The following is a 25077-nucleotide window of genomic DNA, read 5'->3' as shown; positions in this document are numbered from 1 at the left end:
ACACTGATTTACCACATTGTAATGGTCCAAGAGAAAACCAAATACTATACGTAGTGTGTAACCCCCATGTACTGGGATTTCTTGACACAACAGTTTTTTATCTATTGGTAATAGCAAAATTGTGATTTGGCAAATACTGGGCAAAATTCAATGGGTAAAATTAGTAATTTCTTGATTTGGGATACTTTGATATTACATGTTACACATGATCATTTGAGGACTGTCTGCAATATCAAATTACTATTAAAATGAGTCTATCAATTGATGGAGTCAAATTTTCCTAACGACGTATTGGAATAGCCTTTAGAAAGACTTTTCTAGTCCTACCTTTCATCATTTGTTCTTCAACTCTATTTTAGAATAAAATATTTGATTCTTATATGCAAATTCTGCAAATTCATATGTAAAAATATGCAAATGAAAATGCATATGCAAGGTGTGTTCCCTCTGTGCTCCAAGCACAGCATCTCCATCCGTTGTATTCCACCTCCTCCTGCTTTGTTACATGCCCCTCCTTTTCTTCTTCTTTTTTTGGGTATTTGGACCTATAGTACAGTGCATGCGCGGGATTTGCATGCGCTGTACTGAGGATTGCTGCTGGTGACACAGTGAAGAATAAGAAGAGAAGGATGCCTTCACATGAAGGGGAGTGTAGCAAAGTAGGAGGTGGCAAATACTGGGGATGACGATGCTGTGCTCTGTGCAGAGGATTTGCATATGAGAATAGTTTTATTGAAAAACGGCTTTGTTGAACAGATGAAGAAAGGTAGGACTAGGATAGTCTTTAGAGAAATTTGGCTAAATTTAATGATAGACTCTCTTTAGTTGTGGAAACACTGCACTTGGAAATCTTAATACTTTTTAGATACATTAACATGATTGCATGGATTTTCACAATCATTACTGACAATAACCAGCAAAAGCACTGAAAATGCTACAGTATATAATACCCAAGCATGCAGGTGTAGATTTATAGTAAGTACATGTAGATTTTGCTAATTTCTGCTAAAGCTGCTCAAATTTGTTTATGCATTGTATATATTTTAAGTTTGTTGCAAAAAAACCCCTGTGTTTTACAAAGCTAAAAAAAAGCCTACCTACATTATCTGGTCTTTTTTATATTCATGACCTATCCTAGTATAGCAGCTTTACAACGCCTTTAAGTATTAATTATAATTATGCATTGTGATAAAGATTAAGCTTTAATGGTGTTACAAGTGATTCCAGCTTGGAATACCACATTGTATTTCTACACTATATGGAGAAACGTCTTGGGACACCATTGCATTCAAGTGTTTCATTCAGTCCATAAAATCAGGACCTAGCCTTGGCATCTGCCATGTACCCTAGTCCAAAATGCAAGGTTCATAAATGCATGGTTGGGTGATTTTGATGTGACCTCAGGCCCATTGAGCACCTTTGTAAATGAACTAGAACAGAGATTTCAGGCCAGGCGCTCGGCTCCAGCATCATTATCTGTCCTCACAAATGTTCTTCTTATGGGAAAAATTCCATATCAGTGCCTAAGGATTTAGAACAGGAGATCATAAAATCTCCTGTGGGTGTAATTTGTAGTTGTCCCAATAGCTTGTCTATATAGTGTATAATAGATACTATGTATGCGCAGGTAAGGAGCATTGCTTTGTCTATTTAGTGACTTATGACTGCCAATAAACAACAATAATAAATAGGGAACACATATTTAATAAGGCCTGTAAAAATTTAATCAGCAATAGATCTTCAGGTAGTTTCACAGACATCTAGCCCATTGTCAGTCTTCGTTTACTTCCATGTGCCTTGCACAAACAAAAAAAAATTGTTGTTTATTGAGTATAAAAATGTATAGTGAACAGCGTTCTTGGGTGTCTGTGATATAAGCTATAATATCCTTATGATGCTACTCTAACTGATATACTGTATGCTAAAGGGAATGTATCATGAATTTTATATTATTCAATATGATATATAATCAAATAAATTGAAATTCATAATGATTTCAAACACCAGACCCTTTCACCGTAGTCCATATTAACACTTTAAATGGGTTGTCCAGGGTTAAGGTTTTTATGGAGTCACAGCCAGCCCAAACCATTCAGCTGTACAGAGCTACTTCTGGCTCCCGTCATATTCGCAATATAAGGCCACAGGCAGAAAGCTCTGGTCCCTGTATAGTGGGCAGGCGCCATAACTGCAACTCAACTCCCATTGAAGACAGCAGAATAGAGCTGCACTGAGGGCACCCAACTTGGACTTTCAGTTTCCGGCCCTGTATAGGATGGGCGCTAAAAGTGGGTTCGCAGAACTGACTGGTCCAGGGGCGAACTAGCGGCCGCTCACTGTTCAGGTATGTATAGCCTATCCTGAGGATAGGCCATCCCTTTAAGGACTGCTACAAGCATACTTTTTCCTGCATTTGAAAACGCTTGTAAAATTGCAGGCGTTAAAACATTTTATATAAAAACATCTTAAGTGGTATATTTTATTTCAGGTAATTCGTACCTGCAATTTTCTTGTTTTGGTGAAAGATGAATGAAAATATGTCACATACCACCTCTTCTACAAGCCATAGGTTGTTTGTCACCTAACTGAAAAGGAATCTGTCAGCTGTAAGAGGCTGTAAACCTAATCCTAGCACCTTGTACAGATGATTCTGTTATTCAGCTTTGGAGCCCCTTTTTCATGTAAATTAGGGGTAATGTACTTTGGCGCACGCTGTAGTTTGCCTGGGTTTTAGTCTTAATTCTAGATTCCTGGGCAAATCACTTCTCCCCATATTTGTGTATAAATACATTTTACATGAGAGCGCAACTCCAAAGCTGAATAACAGACATATTTGGAGACAACTCTACAATGGACTGTCATTAGGGTTATAACCAGACTCTATGCAGGAATGAAAGAATGAGGGAGATTTATTATTACTGTCTAATGCCCTGTTCACATCAGCGTTTGGATTCCATCTGGGGGAGTACACATGGGGACCCCCCGAATGGAATACCAAACGCAAGTGCAAAGCGCTCTGAAGTAAAAGCACACGGACCCCATATAATTCCACGCTCCACGCTCGTCCACGCGGACTCTCCCCGGACGGAATACAAAAGCAGATGTAAACCAACCCTTACATTTAGACAGTATAAAACTATACCAGACAGCCAGAAGATGGACAATGGCATCAGGCAGCTCAGTGTCGGGTAGAATTGCTGCATCTTGCTAAACATGTAAGACACTTTTCTCTTCTTTACATTTCTTGGTTGGCTTATTTGACACCAATATTTAGCAACAAAATGATGGCTTAACCCATGGATCGATATGACCACCGCCGACCCCGCGGGAAAGGACCCTCGCTCAGCTGGGCCCAGGGGGTCCGTGCCAACTATGGCGTGGGTTCTTCCCTTCCCTTCAGCTCCGAAGTTGCGTAACAATCTGAGAGTGCCAGCGGCATCCTAAGGCACGCACACAGCAGGCACACCGGCGGAACGCACAGACTCAGGAAGACTAGAGAGAGTTTGCCTTCAAACCATCACGAGAGGTGTCAGAAACGAGGCACCTGGGGTTCTTCACCGAATCTGACCCAGCCGGGCTTCCCGCCCGACCCTGAGCTTTGGCTCTTTGAGAGGCCCGGCGCCCAAGCACACACGTTAACTTCCACATCTCTGTAAGACTGAACACGCTTACTCGGCACCCAACGGACGACAACCCCCGCCCTGGCTGATGGGCTTCGATAACAGGAAACTGAGAGGCGGCATCCAAGCGTGGCAAGCCCCCCCCCCCGAACAGCTTCCTTCCGACGCACCCAACCAGGAAACACGCGCGGCCCAAGCCCTCCCCGATCGACCGGCTGCCAGTGGCCACCGTCTCAGGCTTAGGTGTAATCAGATTTTATTAAGGTTTTTGCAATTAAAGAAAACAAACATCCCATGTAACAAAACAGCAGGGAGGGGAAAACACGATCCAGGAACAAACAATGTGACCACGCAGGGCCGATGGACAAGGTACAGAACCGGGGAAAAACCCCAGCAGAGAAATCAAGGGCAGAAAAATAAAAAAAGGCATCAAACCAGGGGGCAAGAAGGGGGGAGGACAGGACAGGGCGAATGTACAGGACACAGAAGGGGGGTGGGACGAACAGAAGGTGTAACAGAACCAGAGGGAGAGGGAGGAAAATCAACCAGAGAGAACAACCCGGAGCAGGGTAAACAACAAAGGAGGAAGGGAAATCAGGCAAAAAGGGAGGTGAAATCTGAGGACTCCTGGAACACCACCCATGGCTGCCAGAGGGCGTTAAATTTGGAAGTATCGGGCATATCCTCCACCACAAGAAACTCCATTCTATGGATAAGGAGAAACTCCTGCAGCCATTCCAGGAGGGAGGGAGGGACAGGGCTGCGCCAATGGCGGGGAATGACCGTCCTGGCAGCCGTGAGAAAGTGACGCAGAAGATCACCCTTAACCTTGGAGAGCTTGCCGGGGATAAGGGAGAGAAGGGCCAGTTGCGGGGAAGGAGTCAGGGAGCGGCCGGTAACCTTTTCATAAAGCGAGAACACAGCCGACCAAAACGGCTTGATCTCCTCACATTCCCACCATACATGAAGGAGAGAACCCTCCGCAGAACCACAGCGCCAACAGCGGTCAGAGACCGACGGATAAATCCTATGGAGGAGGGTAGGGCAGCGATACCATCGGGTCAACAATTTGAAGTTCTTTTCCTGGGCACTACAAGGTAAAGGCAGCTTGTGTGAAAGGAGGAAACAACGGTCCCAATCAGCAGCAGATAGACTAAACCCCAGATCGGACTCCCAAGATCCAACGAAGGGGGGGGGGGGGGCCCGGGGTGGCAGCCTTCAGTAAAATACCGTACAAAAGGGAAAGGGCGTGCGGGGGGGACTCAGCGCCCCTCAACAAAGTCTCTAAGTCCGTGAAGGGGGGGGAAAGGAAGGATTGTACAGAATACTTGTGCCAAAAGGCGGATAATTGATGATACTCCAACCAGGAGAGCGCAACGTCTGGACAGGAAGATTGGAAGTGGGCAAAAGGGGGTAGAGAGGGAGAAGAATCGGGGATATCGCCCAGTTTAGTGTCAGCAGTCGCAGACCAAACCAAAAAACGGCGGGCGGCTACGCCCGGTGGAAACATAGGGTTTCGAAACAGTGGGGTCAGGGGGCCGGGTACCCTAGCCAGAGCAGCAGATTTGCACAAAGAGTCCCACACTGAAAGGAAGTGGGAGGCCAATGGAGAAGAGCGGATCGAGGCAGGGCGGAAGTGCGAGGGTAACCAGGGGAGAGAAGGAAGGTGGGAAGACGTCAGCTTTGCCTCTAGGGACACCCATTGTTTATCGCGGGACCTATAGTGCCAATCAAGCAAGCAGAGGAGGACCGCTGCGCGTTAGTAAAGAAGAGGATCCGGCAAGCCAGCGCCCCCAGCAGTTTTGCGCCGAGTGAGGGTCCTAAAGCGAATCCGACTACGGGAAGGGCCCCAGACGAAACGACCGAAAAGGGACCTAAGCGCAGAAAAAAAACACCCGGGAACCGAGATCGAGAGAGCTTGAAAGAGGTAGAGGAAACGGGGAACGACATCCATTTTCAGGACATTTATATGGCCGAACCAGGATAGACCAAGGGAGCCGTAGGAGCTCAAATCGGAGGTGGTCCTCTCTAAGAGGGGAAAATAGTTGAGATCTACCAAATCCTTAGGGTCGGGGGCGACCCGGATCCCCAGGTATTTAATGGAGCGGGATTGCCAACGGAAAGGAAATTGGGCGGCCAGACCGGCGACTTCGGAAGGCAGGAGAGAGACATTAAGGGCTTTGCTCTTGGTAAGATTAACTTTGAAGTTGGAGACCTCCCCGAAGCGATGGAATTCATCAAGGATAGCAGGGAAAGAGCGGTTGGGTTGGGCAACATAGAGCAATAGATCATCTGCGTACAGAGCGGCCTTAACCTGGGTACCATCTACCGAAAATCCCGTAATGTCTGAACGAGAGCGTATAGCCACGGCCAAGTGCTCCATCACAAGAGCGTAGAGAAGGGGAGAGAGGGGGCAGCCCTGACGAGTGCCGTTGAGGACCAGAAAAGGCTCCGAGATGATACCGTTCGCACGTACCCTGGCAGAGGAATCCCCATATAGCGAAAGTACCCTGTGAAGGAACACCTGCCCGACACCAACCTGCTCCAGGGACGCCTTCAAAAAACCCCAGTGGACCCAGTCAAACGCTTTTTCGGCGTCGACAGAGAGAAGGCAGAGTGGGAAGCAGCGCGTACGAGCCGCGTTCAGAACTAGGAGGGTTTTACCTATATTATCACGCGCCTCCCGCCCGTGTATGAAGCCCACCTGGTCAGTGTGAATGATACGGGGCATGAGAGGGGAAAGGCGATTAGCTAGCATCTTAGCAAAAAGCTTGATGTCTACATTAAGGAGGGAGATCGGGCGAAAATTAGGACAACAGGTAGGGTCCCTCCCCGGTTTGGGGAGAACCGTAACTAGGGCAGAAAGGGATTGACGTGTGAAAGGAGTATCTGCACCCAGACTGTTGAAGACTCTGAGTAGGAGGGGAGAAACCTGATCCTTACACATCTTATAAAAGCGGGGAGTGAAACCATCTGGGCCAGGGGATTTGCCTGATGGGGCCGTCTGGATCGCTAGAGACAGCTCCTCTTCAGTAAAGGGGGAGTCCAACGCCTCCCTATCCGAGCTCGATATCGAGGGGAGGGCCGTGTTGCATACGTAGTCCCGAATTTTAAGGAGGGTCGAATCAGGGCCAGCCGAGTCGCTAGGGCCCGCAAGGTTGTAGAGAGATTGGTAATATGTGCGAAAAGACTCCGCAATGTCAGTGGGATTGTGTAAGGGGCGACCCGAGCTATCTCTCAGAAAAGGAATATACGTCTTAGCCACCCGGGGATGCAATTTTTTAGCGAGCGGTCGGCCACATTTATTTGCAAATTCTTAAAAATGCTTCTGCTGTCTATCGCGATTCGCCATATACCTTTCATCTAGGTAAGAGCGCAACTCCTCTCGGGCATTGAGAAGCTCAGTGGATAAAGAGGTCGTGGGGGTACGTTTAAGCGCAAGTTCAAGAGCATGTATCTTCGCCAAGCGGTCGGAAATCCAGATTGAGCGCTCCTTCTTAAGTCGGGAGCCGTGTTTGATAAAGATTCCCCGAAGGACACATTTGAGGGCCTCCCATTTTGTCGGAAGGGGAGTAGGGTCATGGGCATGAGTGAGCTCGAACTCCTGAATGGTTGAGAAGATGTCAGTCCGGCAGGAAGCATCTTTGAGGAGGGAATCGTTGAGGCGCCAGGTGAAAGGACGGGAGACAAGTCCGGGGATCAAAAAGGACACAAAGACAGGAGCATGGTCCGACCAAAGCATGGACCCTATACGGGCCGTGGGGGACCAGGACAGTGTATGGTGACTGACTAAGAAAAAATCAAGACGGCCGTACGAGCCATGGGCAGGGGAGTGGTACGTGTAATCACGCCCCTGGGGGTGGAGGACCCTCCAGACATCTACGAGATGGAGAGAGTGTAACTGGGCTTTAAGTCTGCGTAATTGGGAGGGGGCGTTGGGCAAGCGTGGGGGGGAAGAGTCTACAGAAGGGTCAAGTACAAAATTGAAGTCGCCCCCCAGGATCACCACCCCACCCCCTCGCTGAAGTCCGCCAATTTACTCAATAGGGACCGACAGTAAGCCATCTGCCGCTGATTGGGAAGATAACACCCCGCGATAGTCACAACAGAGCTGCCAATACGTAATTTCAGAAAAACATACCTGCCCTCCGGATCAAGAACCGAGCCCAGTACCTCATGTTGAAGAGAGCGGTGAAGAGCAATAGAGACACCCTTCGACTTCGCCGAGGGGTTGGCGCTGTGGAACCACGTCGGGTAATGACGGTCACGCATAGCTGGAATATGGTCTTTCCGGAAATGAGTTTCCTGCAAAATTAATATGTGAGAATGAGATTTGTGAGATTGATATAACACCTGGTGCCGCTTCTGAGGGGTATTGAGGCCCCTGGCATTCAAAGAGCATAATGTAACCGAGGCCATAGTGCCACAACCCTGGAGGAAGGATGGGGCGAGGTGAGCTCACAAAGAGGACCAGGAACAGAAGGAAGGCTTGACACAAAAGGAAAAGACAAGGGGGAGAGGCGTAAAGGAACAAAGGCAAAGTACAGGGAAGACAACACACAAAACACAACAGAAACCACGAAGTGGGGGGAGGAGAAGTCCTCCCTAGAAAAAGTGGGGAGAGGTGATCGACGCACCAAGAATCACGTTAACAACTAACGCGAGGACCCCGAGAGGGAAGAAGCCAGGCAAGAACAGACCGGCTCCCCCCGAAGACCCCGCGCCACAATAAAGAAAAGGATAACAGATAAATGAACATACAGTAGACCGGCCAGGCCTAGAACTCAGTGGGAGGAGAATCAGCAAAAAAAGGGAAGGAGAAAATCGAATCAATCAAACAAAGTACAACAATATCAAAAGCAACCCAACAAGGGGGATAAATCCATCTCAGGGCGGTAGGGCAGCTCGCCAAGTGGGGCCATCATCAGAAGCCCTGTCCGGGTGGCGCTGGCGGGGCCGTGCCCTCCTCTGAGGAATCGGGCGTAGATAAGGAGCAGGGGCTCCGCCGGGAGCAGGCCAGCTAGGAATGTCCACTGGAGGGAGGTGAAGGGCCAACATGAATGACGGGATCTCAGCAGGATGATGAAGGGTGAGAAGTTGACCATCTCTCTGGACCTGCAGAAGGAAAGGGAAGCCCCAAGAGTAGGCGATGTTGCGCACTAGGACATCCAGGAGGGGCTTCAGGGCCTTACGCTTGGCCAGGGTAATACGGGAAAGGTCAGGTAGGAGCTGTATCGGCTGACCCTGGAAGAGGACTGGAGCAGAGTCTCTAGCTTTGCGAAGGATTTGCTCTTTAAGCTGATAACGGTGCACTCGGCAGATGACGTCTCTCGGATTGTCCTGAGAGGGAGTGCGGGGGCCCAGTGCCCTGTGTGCGCGATCCAATTCTAGGGGAGAATCCGGGGAGGCACCCAGCAGGGAATTGAAAATGGAGCAGAGGGTACCTTCCAGGTGTCGAGGTTCAACCGACTCCGGAAGGCCACGCACTCGGATGTTGTTGCGCCTGTTTCGGTTCTCCAAATCGTCCAAGGCGTCAGAGAGTCGCTGCAGTTGGTGGGAATGTGTCTGCAGAACCACATCGTGGGAGTCCACCAGGGCCGAAGTAGTAGATGAAGAAGCCTCAACCGCGGCCACCCTATGCTCCAGGCGTTTAACAGAGGAAGAAACAGCAGCCAGCTCAGCCTTGTAGGACCGTTCCAGTCTAGCAACATAAGATTCCATGTCCGCTTTGGTCGGGATGGAGCTGATAGTAGCACTGAGACGACGTAGCTCACTCAAGGCATCACCTAAGGGGGCCCCAGGTACAGCAGTCATAGATACAGCAGGATGACAGATTGTGGAGGGACCCGAAAGTGAACCAGCAGGAAAGCCAACAGAAGACCCTACAAAACTCACAGGTGAGGTAGAAGGACCAGCAGCATGCCACGGGGGCAGGGAGGCCTGAGGGGTCTGTGCAGGTTGGGTCACAGAGGGCTCATGTTGAGAGACCTGTACAGCAGGGGAGCTCAGGGTAGCCTGTTGCGGGGCCTGTAGAGGGGAGGCGGGAAGAGAGGGCCAGTCCAAATCAGAGGCAAGCACAGGGCCCTGGGGGGAGGGAGAGACACGTCCATGCACAGTACCTGGGGAAGAGGAAGCAGCCGGAGGAGTGCAGAGGAGTGAATCTTCTAGAGCTGGAGGCGGGGGGCTGGAAGCCAAGGAGGACGGAGGAGAGCTGCTGGCAATCTCCTGTTGTGGCGTCAGGGCTGAGGCAGAGCCGGGCGGCAGGTTCCGGGACTCCACACACGTGGCGGGCGCCATCTTGACAGCAGCAGACGGGCCGCAAAGCCAGTGAAGCGCTGCTCCCGGAGCTAAGGGAGGCGGCGTGGAGGAGGAGCGCCCTGTGCCCCACTTGGATCTCCCCATGAATGAAGTCCGCAGCAGGCCGGTTCGTGGTATATGCGGCACGGGGTAAGTCTCGGGCGGGAGCCGATGTGAAGCACGTCTCTACTCGTGCATCGCCAGGCCACGCCCCCCGACCGCCGTCTCAGGCTTAACCGCCAAGGTGGCCACTCCCAGGGCCAACCCTGACCGGCAGTTGCCTGCGGGCCACCCCCTGTCTGGGGCGTCCGGCGTCAACACAGAACCACTGAGCAGAGTCGAAAGGGTCCGTGAGAGAGAGCAAAGAAGCAGGAAGGAAGGCCAAGACCCGAGATTAAGTGATCGTAAGCTGCCCACGCTCCCTTTTTTTAAAAACAATTTCCAAAATGGTCTAGCGAGGCGCAAAAAGGGTTTAAAACAGATCTGCTAGGCTAAAGCCCCACATTGCAAGCCCATGGAAAGGCTGAGGGAAAAAAACTATGTGTTTTACAGTAATTGCAAAGTGAATAAGATTCTGGCTAATCCCATCCACTCAGTGGCGTAATGAAGGGGGCAGCAGCGGTAGCAGCTGCCACAGGGCCTGGGACATTAACAGCTCGGCGACAGTCGCTACCACTGCGTGTTTTTTTTTTTTTAATAGGCCGTTACCGGCTGCAGTTACTCCAGTCGGGAACAGGCCCTACTTAATAACTGATCCTAGCAGGGGCCGGGATCGGTAAGTCATGCCGCGGGCCCCACAAGCACTATTATACTCGGGGGGGGGGGGGGGGGGGTCTTTTCGGACCCCCGAGTATAATGATCTGAGGCCCAGGAGAGGTAAGGGAACATAAAAAACTGTGTAACTTACCTCTCTGCGCTACGGGCATGCTTGGGGCCTACTTGCGTGACGTCACATGATCGGGCCTGTGTCCTTATACATTGCGACACAGGCCCCCTGGTCACATGACGTCCCGGCCATCATTGAAGATGGCCAACAGTGCCAGAAAATGCAGTGGAGCTGGGAGATAGGGGAGTAACAGTGCTTTTAATTTTTTATCTCGCATGGGTCTCCGACTATTATACTCTGCAGTCTGAAAAGGCCCCAGAGTATAATAATTGTTTATGAGTGTCCACAACGGAGCATAATACTGTGTGCAGGGGCCACTATGTAGCATAATACGGTGTGCAGGGGCCACTATGGGGAATAATGCTGCATTTTCTAAAACGTCCATGTTTTAGAAAATCACTGCATGTCAATTATACCTAGATTTATAGATTTACAAAGGGAAGACAATCCACAGAGAAAAACTCTCAATGAAAAATGCTGCAGAGAAAATGCAATTTGTTTTTTCCACTACATTTTTTAGCTGAATATATATATATATATATATATATATATATATATATATATATATATATACTGTATATGGGGCTATATAGGGCCTTAACCTTAGGGCTCGCTCACGTCTGCGCCCGGTCTCTGTTCTGCAGGTTTCCGTTTCCTGCACAAAATAGAGGCAGGAGACGGAAACCTGCAGGACTCTTTCATACTCATTCATTTCAATGGGTTTGAAAGATGTCCGGCCGTGAGCGGTGGTGAGCGTTATATGATCTCCGCCACAAAACCGTTTTTTTTTAAACTAGACACAGAGTCGGACACACAGTACTCTGTGTTCAATTTTTAAAAAACGGTTTTGCGGCGGAGAGCATAAAACGCTCACCACCGGACCCGGTCTGACAGCTTTCCGTCTTCTGCATGCAGAAGATGGAAAGCTGAGAACGGAGATCAAACGCTAGTGTGAACCTAGCGTAACACGGTAACGCAAACTCTGTCCTTTTTAAACAAATGCACATAAACTGAAAGTGTTTAAATCACATTGGAGAAGATGTACTAATATAATGTCTAAATTTTGGACAATTCAAATTTAGACTAGACAATGTTGGTGCACATTGTCACAACTTAGACCCCCCCCCCCCTCCTTTCATGATAAGCTACACCTCTTTTCTGGTGGGTCGCATCCCCTTTTTCACACAAGTGACATGGCGCATTTTGCTTGATAACTCTCCCCCATACAGGGGATGGTGTCAGAAGGCACTGCCCACTGTATAGTAGCTATGTCAGGGTACTGTAGCCCTGCTCTGATTCACTTGAACAGGAGCAAATCTGTAGTGCCAGTGACCAGAGGCAGCTGAAGTAGTTGATCATTGATCATACTGACTGGGTCATCAGAATGAAAACCCCCTTTCAAGCTAAGGTGCCACGTAGCAGGCCACAGCCAAAAAGTGCTACTGGAAAAATCGTGGCAGAAATGCATCAAAGTTTTTCCTGCAGCACTTTTCACAGTATGGGTGCATTCAGACTACGTAACGCCGGGCGTGTATGAGAGCCGTACACTCCGGCATTACGGCAGACTGCCGAACACTTCCCATTCACTTCAATGGGAGCGCTCGTAACAGCGGCGTTTACGAGCGCTCCCATTGAAGTGAATGGGAAGTGTTCGGCAGTCTGCCGTAATGCCGGCGTGTACGGCTCTCATACACGCCCGGCGTTACGTAGTCTGAATGCACCCTAAGCCCACAGTTTTCCTCTGCAGACTTTCTGCTTCAATTATACCTATAGGGAAAATGCCAGCATTTCCATAGGTATAACTGACATCCAGCGATTTACAAAAATGCAACACAATGGTTTTTGAAATTGCAGCATGTCCGCTGTGGATATTTTTCTGCAATGTGTGGACGGGATTAGGCAGAATCCCATCCACTTTGCAGTGACTGTAAAACAGCAGGTTTTTTTTGCTGCTGCATTTCAGCCACAGCAAAATCGCATAGTTTACACTACGTTGGCCCAAAATTGCAGAAACGCAGCTTTTTTTTGTTGCAGATTTTGCTGCTTTTTTTTTGAGCCAAAGCCAGGAGTGGATTAAGCAGAAGGGAAGTAATAAGAGATTGCTATAGATCAGGGGTGCTCACACTTTGTCAGCATGTGAGCTACTTCTTTAAATGACCAAGCACTAAGATCGACTACCCACTTCTTGTGGGCGGGGCCAGTGCGTGTCTGTGGGCGGGGCGTGTCTGTGGGCGTGGCGTGGCAGATCGTGGCCACCCAGGCATCCCCGCTGTCTGCTTCTTCACAGCGCAGGCTGAGAGTTAACTCTGGACACTGGCAGGCTGGGGCTTCGGCAGCTCCACCTGCCAGTGTCAGTAGATGACTCTCAGTCTGCACTGTGAAGAAGCAGCACCCCGGCCCCCTCCATCCCTAACAGCGGCCTGCAAGTGCTTGTTCACAGCGCAGGCTGAGAGTCATCTACTGACACTGGCAGGCGGGGCTGCTGCAGCCCCAGCCTGCCATTGTCCAGAGATAACTCTCAGCCTGCGCTGTGAAGAAGCAGACAGCGGGGATGCCTGGCTGCATCCCGCGATCGACCCATACATCGCGATCGACGTATTGGGCACGCCTACTATAGATATTTCCCATTCCTATTGCAGCCTTTCTTGGCTTTGGCTCAAAAAAACCACAACAAAAAAAGCTGTGTTTCTGCAACATGGTGCCTTAGCATTAGTGAGAGAAAAACATCTATACAACTTTTTGGTTTTTAAATTGCACTCCTTTAGCCGAGGAACCCATTTAAGCCAATGGAGATGGACATGAACAACATATTATCTTCTCTATCTTTAATCATAGATGATGGTTGATCCCTGTCTACACAGCAGACTGAAAAAAGTTGCAGAGAAATCTTAGGATTTTGTTTGATATATATTCAAATAAATAAAATTTCCAAAAATTATTAAAAATAAAACTTAATAATAAAAACAGAACGATACATTCCCTTTTACTAGTCACAAACAGTGCTCCTCAGAATAACAGTTTCTATTCTGTCTTCCAGGCAGCAGTTTCACAACACAACTTTAACTCTCCTCCACCACAGATTCTATACAACCCAGCTCAACAGATACTAACCTACACTGGGTTTTGTTCTCCTACATCCTCCCTCCCCTCCTATGCATCATACCCATTACCTCTCCAGGTAATTTATTCATGATCATAGTCTTTGAGGGTGAATCTTGTGGAATTGCAATGGTTGTAGCTGTTGTGGAAACACAAGTGAATGCAATTTCATTTAACATCATCCGTAGATTGCAGAAAAAGAACTACTTTGGAAAAGCTGTGTTATCTAAAAGTGTACATTTATTGAAAAAGGCAGCAGGCGATCTTCTCATACGACCTATTGTGTTTTACCGTTTCCAATGTGTGTTACATCACACTCTTTTGTATGTTTCTTTTGAAAAACTTAAAAAAAACTTATTAAACAAACAGAAAAAGGCAGCATGTTAATTTTACCTACGGAAATGCGTTTACGTAGATATAATTAACATGCTGCGATTTCCACAACTGCACCGGTGACCAGTGGACTGCAGCTCCTTCAGCTGACCAGAGTTGGACCACCACTGATCTAATATTAAAGTCCCATACAGTATATTCATTTTGAAGTCCCAAAATAAGGCCTGGTTCACATCTGCGTTCGATAGTCTGTTCAGGGGGATAGGAGTCCGCTTGGGGACCCCCAGAACCAAATACTGAATGCATTGAAAAGCGGTGAGCAATAAAAGTACATAGACCCCATAGACTATAATGGGGTCCGCGTGTTTTCCGTGCGGTGTCCGCATGAGTCATGTGGAGAGGAAAGTAGTTCATGAAGTTCTTTTCTCTCCACATATTCTGTGCGGACACTGCACGGAAAACACATGGACCCTATTGTAGTTTATGGGGCCCATGTGCTTTAATAAGCTCATCGCTTGTCAATGCGTGAACTCCCTGAACGGAATACCAAACACAGATGTGAACCAGGACTTACTTTTTTAAATCCGAATTTGTCAGACATCCTGGTTACTACTTATACTAACATTATTATTTTTATATAGCCATCAGGATCCTGTCCAGCAACTTCCTCTGCAGATATTTCTTTATCAGATGATATCCAACATCCATCTCACTCCAACTCTATGAATGGACTTTCTTCTAACCCCCATTCACAGTATGCATCCACAATCCTGCTACCAGGGGAGAAACCACCGCCCTATGCTCCTTGATGCATGGGCCATCAGCGCTTTCACTGGCAGGAAAACAAGACTTTAAAAGGGCTTTCTGCAGAACTAATGAAACCACGGACATTCCTTCCAACTAAATATTTACCTTCCGAACTTGAAAAAGTGTTCACACCAGTCGTGAGATTAGTAACTGAATAGTCTAGACGAGACAGAGCTTTGCATCGGTACATTTTACTATGTGTTACTTACTGGAGTGTGTCTAACTTTTTCTTCAATATCTCTCTGTTCTTGCATAGAGCAGATGATATACACACTGTAGCAGTTATAGATATGGATTACAATAACTAAAATAGATTGGGGCTCATTCCTTAAGCTAAAAATATGTCTAAAAAGGTGCATTTTTAGTACATGCCATATTTGTGTCCAAAATAGTCACCCTTCATGACACTTAGCAAGTGGGTGTGAACTGGGCGGAAAGGTGTGAGAAGGTAACTGTCCTACACATGTATGTAAGAATTCTGCTCACATACCTTTCTGGAGTAGATTTTGGCTTCTGGCACATGTATTACACTAGATGCGGCACCACTATTAAGAGGCCTTTGTTAATATTTAGTATTATATATTTCCACTGGTGTATAAAGCAATGGTCTTAATGAAGGTGCTTGATTATTTCGTCATTTTGTTGTGATTGTAGAATTCTTGCAATCTGTATATTTTCCTCTTTCTTGATACCTCTGCTCCTATGTCACTATTCTGTACACTTGAGCAAATAAACGATTTCCCCTATACTTAACGTTGCCCCGTAGTCTTTGCATAGTAATATATGGTGAATGGTACAATAATGACATCATACAAACAGGATGCATTAAGGGTACTGCACGTTGTGGGCTGTTCAGAAAGTGTGCCACCTCACTCCCCAGTTATGCCAAAGATCCCTGTGAAAATCCATACCTATTACATCTCTCATATTAGACTTTGTCTTTTCTCATCTGAATTTGCTGCCAAGTCCCAAGACATTTCTTCCAGCCACAAGTTGTTTCTGCAGAGTTTGGCATGTAAACATCTTAGGATTGTGACATTTCCATCATCCTCTGCATGTTCTGCACTGGCCATACGCATACTGTCCCATACTAGCCCCTATTCTATTTCAGCTGATCTCTGTGATTTAATGCATTTGGCCTGGACTGTCACTGCCTGGCTCAGTCAGCTTGATGACATCATTGTACTGCCGATGCCATTGATGCAAATAAAGACTTATAGGGACCTGTAGCTCATGAGGGAAAACTGTGCTGCAAGACAGAGCAGCAGGGTATTAAGGAGAATTATTCTGTGTGGGGGTACACTAATGGGGCATTATACTGTTTGAGGTAGTAATTTGGGATATTTTGTAGGGGGAATTAAGAGAGCATTATATTATTTGGGAGGGGCACTAACATTTATTCTGTGTGGGTTCACTAATGTGGCATACTGTATGAGGGGCAGGATGTTGCTGGCAGGTAGGGACTTCTACCATCAAAGATAACTAGGATGCTAGCAGTCCCGTTCCCGGCATGAAGTTCGAGCCAGTAAATCTGACCACACAGACCAAGTTTCACTCATGAAACTCAGTCGTGTGCAGTTACACTAATGCATATTATACAGTGTGGGCACTCAGGAGCTAATGAGGCCACTAATGCCTGAGTTGTGGCCACCACATGTTATAATAAACTACTGCACCCCATGTAGTATAATTTTCCATTAGTGCTCCACACAGCTCAGGAGTGTCCCACACGTCTTACTCCTCCTTAAAGCTCCCACAAACAATTGAGAGTAACAGTTACTTTACAATGATACTGATACTTTACAGTGGTGGCAGCAGGAACATTTGCGGATCCCCGCTATTGCAATGTATCTGGGCTTAGGGAACGGCAGTCGGGATATGTAGGTTTATCCCATCCACTGTTAGGCTAAGGCCCCATGTTATGGAAACAGAGTTTTTATTTATTTTATTTTTTTACGTGAAACTCAATGGAAAATATGAAGGAAGCACTTAGATGTTTCCCTGCTGTTAAATCCACTCCTGACATTGGCTTAAACCCCCTCCCCCCCCAAAAAAAAAAAAAAACCCACAGAAAAACTGGCAACAAGAAGCGGGGCATTTCCAAAATTTGGGGACTTAGACTTACTGTCATGATGAAAGTGCAAGGAGGCAGGAATCTAAACAGCTTAACAGTTGAGTAACCCAACCTTAGATATATCTGAACTAGAAATTATTTACATTTCAACCTAAGCCTATAGCTTGAAAGAATTATTCTATTACTAGCCACAAAAACAGTCTTAAAGTGTACCTCCATTTATATTAAAAAAAATAAATAAAAAAAAAAATAGAATAAATCAATAGTACAGGTGAATATAAGAAATGTCATAACGGGTCATTCCGTGTCAAGTGAACCAATGATTTTTCCCTCTATATTTTTAATTCTTTTGAGATTTAGTTATTTGGTAATAGTGTGTCAGAGAATGCAAAATGTGAAGAAAAAAAAATTCTAGAAATTTTTTTTGATTTTTAATTGATTTTCAAAGTTCAGAAAAAGTGCGAATTTCTGTGTTGCCTGCCTTTACATTTCTCCTCATAACTTAGGCTAGGAAAAAGATAGAGAAACAAAATAAACGCCATTCTACTCAGAACTATACAGGCTTTCAACAAATATGTCACAAGAGTATCTTTGTTAATATTTTACCCATGTGAACGCAAATGCAAAATTTTAAAACGCATTTCCGAAAAAAAACGTTTTATTTAAAAATTTCAAAAAAATGCACATGGGCCTGCTATGCCCTTAGCCACATCTGTACCAAAATTCAAGTTGGGATCGCGATGGGATAATATTTTAAAACATAACTATTACAGTGTCATTCCGAAAATCTTGAATTCAGATCTGTTTAGCCTGTGGTCTAAAAGTGTGGGGTCTATATGTGAGATATGTACAGAGAATGATCCACCTCACAAAATGTTAATGTTAACTAGTGTCAGACTAGCAGTATACAGGTCCTGTAATCTGACACTAGAGTGGGACCATCTCTCTCAGAGGTGTGTTTCTGGTAGGACACTTATTGTAGTTCACCTCAGATAACCACAAGAAGGGAGGTTCCAATCTTCATGTTTGATGCATGTCCCTTATTATTAAAGGTAGAGTAGAGTAATTAATACAGAAGTCATGTTGTTATGAACCCATCCAAGGGACTCAGCAATACCACACTTTCATTCCATGTAGTGAAACAGAAATAAAAACAAGGATTTTTTTCATTCAGCAATGACAGTGAAGTCCATGAAGTGGTAGAAGGCGGCACAAGATTGGCAATGGATGACATAACTGGTTATGTGACCTGTGAATATGATCGGCGCTGGTGGCTGGCTACTGTACTCTCCAAAGATTGTGAAAATGAAGACATAAAATTTACTTTTTTGCATCCTTCTGGTCCAGCACCATCCTTTGTGTATCCAAGAAAACCAGACATTTTACAAGTCAACAAAAATCAGATATTAACTCAGGTGGAGCCGAACACCAAGACAGGCCGGACATACTCTTTGACACAAAAGGAAATCGCCATTGCTAGTAAGCGCTTATGGACAAGATTACATTTCACTCACTAGAAAGGACAAATTGATGATAAAAGGCCAGTAGTTTAAAAATGTCCTATTAATTGTTTGATTAGTTCATATTTTATAGAATGAGGATTTATCTACTGGACTATTTTTCTTAATAAATTACATGTTTAGTGATATAATAAAAAACAATTGTTACATGTAGAAATAGGTGTTAGAAATATTGGTTCTTGTACTCTTGTTAACATATAATTAGGATGAGACTATTTAGAAAATCGCACTTGAGGATATGAGCAGCTTGTTTCTTTCGGTTTGTTCAATGCATTCAGGTTGAAAATGCTGAACAAGTCGTGTTCTGATGATAAGATGTATTTGTTCTGGCACTTACAGTATTTGTTTTTTATGTTTTTTTATTGTTGCATATAAATGTTGAATTCAGCAAGTTGTAATTTGAAAAGAAAAAAGGAAGAAGCTCACACAAACATAAAATCAGATGATTCAAGGCTTAAAAAAAAAAAAAAAAAAAAAAAAAAAAATTGATCCCAAGTTGAAAACCTGTACAAATATAACCAAGAACACAAGTAACACAAATGCATTTTTTCACAATTTTAAAACGTACGTTTTTTTTCACAATTGTGCATCAAAATTTTGAATTTGATTTCTCCAAAACAAAATATAAAGAAATATCGTCTTGTGAAATATCAAATGAAAGCCAGTACCGCTCTGAGAAAAATGATGCCTCTCCCACCTATTTATCTTAATTCTAGCCCAAGATATGTTAAAAAATGTAAAGCCATACCAGGCCAAAATTCACACTTTTTCAAAACTTTAGAAGTCTATAAAAAATTAACTGATGAAGAAAAAAATTCAAAACTTTTTATTTGTAATTAACTTAAGTTGTACTTCATAAAAAATAAAAATAAAAAAAAATCTAAAGACGTCAGGTAAAAAAAATATTCCTATTTGGATCACTTGATATGGAATGACCCTAACATATCTTATTAAAAGATATATTTCCTTCTCCACTTTTTAGTCTGAGTTACTTTCTACATACAAGTCTATGAAGAGGGAAGTGGGAGCAGGATACTGGAAAAAAAAAAACAAAAAACACATTATTACTGACCTGTGAGTGAGGGATAGCTTTTCATACTGCTACATCCAGATAAGACTGAACTGTGAGCCAAAAAAAAAATAAATTAATAAACAGCCTCCTTCTCACCCTCCCCTCTCCATAGAGTTCTTTTTTTTTTTTTTCTTCTTAATGTAGATTGTGAGCCCCACATAGAGATCACAATGTACATTTTTCCCTATCAGTATGTTTTTGGAATATGGGATGGAAATCCATGCAAACATGGGGAGAACATACAAACTCCTTGCAGATGTTTTTTTGCCCTTGGCGGGATTTGAACACCAGGACCCCAGCGCTGCAAGGCTGCAGTGCTAACCACTGAGCCACCGTGTGGCCCCCCTGTGTATGACAGAGTTCTATGTAAACAAACAGTTTACATGTTTCATAAACCTAAATGTATTATTAATTTATGAAAAGTTGTTTATAGCTGTAAGTACACTTTAAAAATATACTAAAATAAGAAATAAATGACTAAAGTAATCAGAAATTCTTACCCCTACTGTTTGTTTCAGGAACATGCAAAAAAGTTCTGCAGAATGTGGTTACGGTAAAAATTATTGTTACTTATTATGTGGTAGACTAACTGTAGAACACAGATTACTATTTTTGATCAGTTCAATTGTCAGACAGACTGAGGGGTCGTCATTAGTCAAGGGGGCAGGATTAACATTTTGTATCTTACAGCAGACAGGCCAGGGGGAAGCTCCTGCTCAATCCAACTTGTCCTACAGAAACAGAACACTAAGGAGAAACATATCTGAGCTCTTGAGACATAGAGAGAGGTTTCTCAGTATTAATTGCAATATGAAATAAAATAGACTTAAAAGGAAAGGAAGAGAATAACAAAGGAAGTGTAAGATTATCATTTTATGTATTTTCCTATTTAGGGATCTTTTAATATTTCTGACCTATCAATTTCAGTTACCTGCATTGGTTAAGCTACTACCGGTAGCTGCAAAAAATGACAAGATATTGTATATACTGTACACCAGGCATGTCAAACTCAGGATATCCCGAGGGCCACATGAGTAACAAGAGGTTGTTGCGAGGGCCGCACACAGCAGCTAATGGCTAGGGCCTAGGGGACTGATCACTAATACCATGCATCGCAAAAATCTGGCATTTCTATTGCAGGCTACATAGAGTAGCCTACAATAGAAAGTATAGAATGACAGGCTGGAGCCTCACAAGGCTGCCGGCTGCCATAAAAATGCACGCGGGCCCCGAATCTTGCTCCGGGTGCCTGCGATTGCCGGTACAATGGCACCTCAGTTAAAGCTGGCAGACACCATTATTGTGTTGGAGTGCGGGGGGGGAGGGAGGGGTGTGCTGGGGAAAGGGGACTGGGGGAGGGGGGCTTCTGGATGTCTGGCCCTTCCTTGGGCCTGAGGACTATTTTTTCCCACCCACTTGCAATTCTTGCACTTGGGGGTTAATAGGAGTACTACAGACTGTAATGCTCCAATTAACCTGCAAGTGAAAGAATTACAAGGTGGGTGGGAAGGGCCAGACAGCCATCAAAAATCCCCCCAGCACCCCAACCCTTCCCCAGCACTCCAACCCCCCCATCATCATAAATCTATTATTTATCCCCTATCCGTAGACCGCGTAGGACGCAGGCACACGTCGGGTGCGGGCCTGATTACGTGGCCACGTCACCCGGCGTGTGGGGAGGAGGGGGCGGAGAGGAGGGGGCGGAGCAGGCAGAGAACAGGCAGGGAGACCTGCTCTCTGCGAAGGGTGAGGGGCGGTCGCTGGAGCAGCGCTGCGTCCAGCAGAATCACCCCAATCCACCGCTCACTTTCCCTGTCGAGACGGTGACACTAAGCCAGTCCAGGACAGTTTGTCCTGGACTGGCTTAGGTCAAAAAATGCCGTCCCCCTGGGGCCCCGGCATAGCGCCGCCTGAAGCGGTCGCTTCATGAGAGGTGCGACCCTGCATATGACCTGCTTATGTGAACAGCAGCCGCTGATCACATAAGCAGGTCATATGCAGGGATATGGGCCAATGAATGAAGAGCTGGAAGTGCTGATCGTGAGTTTTGTACATCTGTGGCCCGCACAAAAGTCTCAAACTTTGTCTCTAAAGTTTAGAGACAAAGTTTGAGACTTTTGTGAGGAGGGCCGCAGATATGCCTGTAAAGGGCCGCATGCGGCCCTTGGGACGCATGTTTGACATGCCTGCTGTACACCAAACAGAGAAGCTATCACAGCCATTTCTCATGGATTTAGTCTATACACAGTTATGGTGTTGAGCTCATTTGAATGCTGGTAATACACTGGACTGGCAGAAGATTTTAACCTGGGATTGCAGCCCTGGTTATGTAACTGCATCAGGGAATAGTTACACCAGTTGCGTATATTATGGACACTAAATATAACACATTATTTTCAGCGACACTGCGCTTCCTGCAGTTAAAGAATTTTCATTTTCTTACCAGCACACAAGTGCCAAGTCAAATGTATTTTCCCAGTAGACTTGTTGGGCAGATTTCTAGATTTTATTGGCATAGGGTATATGCAAAACGAAGTCAATAATTTGAAAACGTTTTAAAATAGTTTTTATTTTAACTTGGAAATTGTTAATTAAAAAGCCGTGTTTGCTATTAAAAATATAATACATTTCCAGTTTTGCATCTTTTCCACAACATTACCACAGTTCTCAGTCAATAATAAGCCTCTATGAGGAACTTTCGGCACAGGATTTTGGTAATTAACATTAGTTTTCTGAACTATTTACAATATATTACAATCCTTAACCAACAAAGGAGGTTCTCAATCTCTTGACACCATGTAAAAAATCAGTAGGTTCTACATAATTTCAGTGTTTTACGAAACTATACACACAATACTGCAGAATAATTTATACATGTATAAAAAAAGATACTTGGTTAAAAAAAAAAAAAGTGTAAGGTGACTATTTGAGAGATTTAATAGGTGGGCATGAGTGGGAGGTGATATCATTATGTTTGTGAAAAGCCTCATCCAAGTCCAGGATCTCGTGCTGAACCTTGATGGTCATGCAGCCATGGTAGAATGCAGTGACTGGGGTACGGGTGACTTCTATATCTATACAGAACAGAAGACAAAACTGTATGAATACAAGAGCTTGACGTCTACTATCGCCCCCAATTATACAACCCCCAAATCCAAGGATTTGAAAATCTCATATAACCATATTTTTTCACAATAGAACACATAGCAGAAACTGAAAGTTAGTTAATTTTTCCAAATGAAGTGCACAAATGTCTAATTTAGAAATTGATGGCATCCATACATCTCAAGAATGTTGGGACAGAATTAACAAAAGGCTGGAGACGTGGTACCAATGAAGAACTGCTAGAGGGTCAATTTTCAACCAAGTCACATGACTATATAAAAGAGCATGTTAGAGAGGCAAAGACTCTCAAGAGCAAAGACAGCAAGAGGGTCACTGATCTCTGAAAGACTGTGAAACTATTTCAGAAAAAGGTTACTCAATGTAAAATTAAATAGACTTTGAATCTTTTGATGATATTACGTTCTGTAGATGGTGAAATGTCCAGAGAATCTGGTGAGATCTCTGGGCCCAAGGGACAAAACCTTTATTCAATGAGGTTTAATGTGCCACTGCAAAAAAAACAGGCAAGAATCACTAATGCAAATCACATTGCATGGACTCATGGATACTTGCCTGTGTACAGAGTTCACAGTGCAATCCACAAATGCAAGTTAAAGGGGTTGTCCAGAAATTTGACAACTCACAGACTTATATATGTCACTAGGTACTTTCCTATCATGTGCGGCAACTTCAAGACTGAACAGACAGCAGTGATGGCATTGCAGTGCCAGGGACAAGGATTCTTTTTTTTTTTTAAATTTAGCTTCCCTGGCTTCCACTGTGAAATATCAAATTCCTGGACAAACCCTTTAAAGCTGCATCATGCAAAGAATAACCCATATATTAGCACAATCCATGATGCCGTCTTCTCTGGACCAAAGCTCATTTAAAATGGACTGCGGCAAAATGGAAAATTGTCCTGTGGTCAGATGAATCAAAATGTGAAATTTTTTTAAAGAATCCTTCATTAAAACAAGAGAAGAGGGACCAACCAGCTTGTTATCAGCTCATAGTATAACATCCTACATTCTAGATGGTATGGGGTATTGTGTTAATGCTTATGTTATGGGCAGCTTGCACATCTAGAAAGACACTATCAATGCTGAGAAGTACATAGAGGATTTAGAACAGAATATGCTGCTATCCAGACAACATCTCTTTCAGAGAAGACGTTGCATATTTTAGCAAGATAGTGCTTAACCACATTACAACAGCATGGCTTCACTTGGTGCATTATGAAACGAAAAATCTGGCAAAAACAACCCTGGACAATTAAGTAGCTGGAATCCTACAGAATAGGACAACATTCCTCTACCAAATCTCGCACAATTGTTCTCTTCACTTGCCAAACGTTATAATGAACGTTGAGATGAATTACTGCCATCAGTGTCTAAATTATTTAATTTTTCCAAATGAAATTGAAAAATATCTAATTTTCCACTTCTGACGTGTTCTATAATCTATTGTTGATAAAATATGGTTATATGAGATTTACAAATCATCGCATTCTTGGTTTCTTTATTCTTTGGTTTCCCAAATCTACAAACGTGTCCCAGCGTTTGTAGATTTGGGAATGTACATCCAATATGATCCAAATCTTGATGTGAACTGTGAATATGTCACACTGATGCAGATTGACATGTTTATTTCATATTTACCTGGTAATCCTCCTATATAAGTCTTCACTCCTTCTTGTATGTGGTCATTTAATGTGGATAGTATGGTCTGTAGTTCTGAGTCAAATAATTCCAGTTCTCCAAGGGTCCCATCAAATGAAAGCTGTATGTGGTCTTTACTGGCAGAAATCTCCACTGAATGTTCTTTATCACACACATTTACTTCTAGCCGACACACTACAGTGTTTTTTACAGACAGAATGATAAACTGCACAAAGAGAAATGAGAAGAAAAAAGGCCTTGTTATTAACATTGTGAAACATCAATCGCTGCAAATGAAGAGCTATTACCATTTAATATTTTTGCTGGAAACAGAACATCTGGTCTAAGAATCTGTCAATGATGCCGGTGCCTGGCAGTACAGCTGAGCTGGTCTAGGGTGCTTTGTTACAAGAGTTGTTTCCTTAGTAAGTCTTGCTTTAGTAAAACAATTGTATATTACATGCTCTGTTGTTTTAGCACATGGTTACTAATAATGTAGTTTATGTAATTTCTGTTAGGTAGTGTTATTTTCTGCATATGTTTATGGACTCAGTGACCTGTCTACTTAAGGCTAATGATCTCATCATTAACTAATATATAACAAAT

The 25077-nt window shown here is 44.5% G+C and overlaps 1 protein-coding gene across 3 annotated transcripts in view; it reads right to left on the bottom strand.

The window, feature by feature from the left end:
• Positions 1-22290: 22290 nt before the first annotated feature.
• GAS6 (growth arrest specific 6) overlaps positions 22291-25077 on the bottom strand; it is a 57180-nt gene continuing 54393 nt past the window's right edge. For all 3 annotated transcript variants that reach the window (XM_075265120.1, XM_075265122.1, XM_075265121.1), the window contains exons 15-16: positions 24472-24697; positions 22291-22782 (exon numbers count right to left, since the gene is read on the bottom strand). In XM_075265120.1, the coding sequence (XP_075121221.1) occupies positions 22631-22782; positions 24472-24697 (378 nt within the window). In that variant the 3' untranslated portion in view covers positions 22291-22630. The remainder of the gene's footprint in view (positions 22783-24471; positions 24698-25077) is intronic.

Source organism: Leptodactylus fuscus, chromosome 2 (assembly GCF_031893055.1).
Source record: "Leptodactylus fuscus isolate aLepFus1 chromosome 2, aLepFus1.hap2, whole genome shotgun sequence".
NCBI lineage: Eukaryota > Metazoa > Chordata > Amphibia > Anura > Leptodactylidae > Leptodactylus > Leptodactylus fuscus.
The sequence above is the reverse complement of the archived record's forward strand: the minus strand, read 5'-3'. Positions and strand labels throughout refer to the sequence as shown.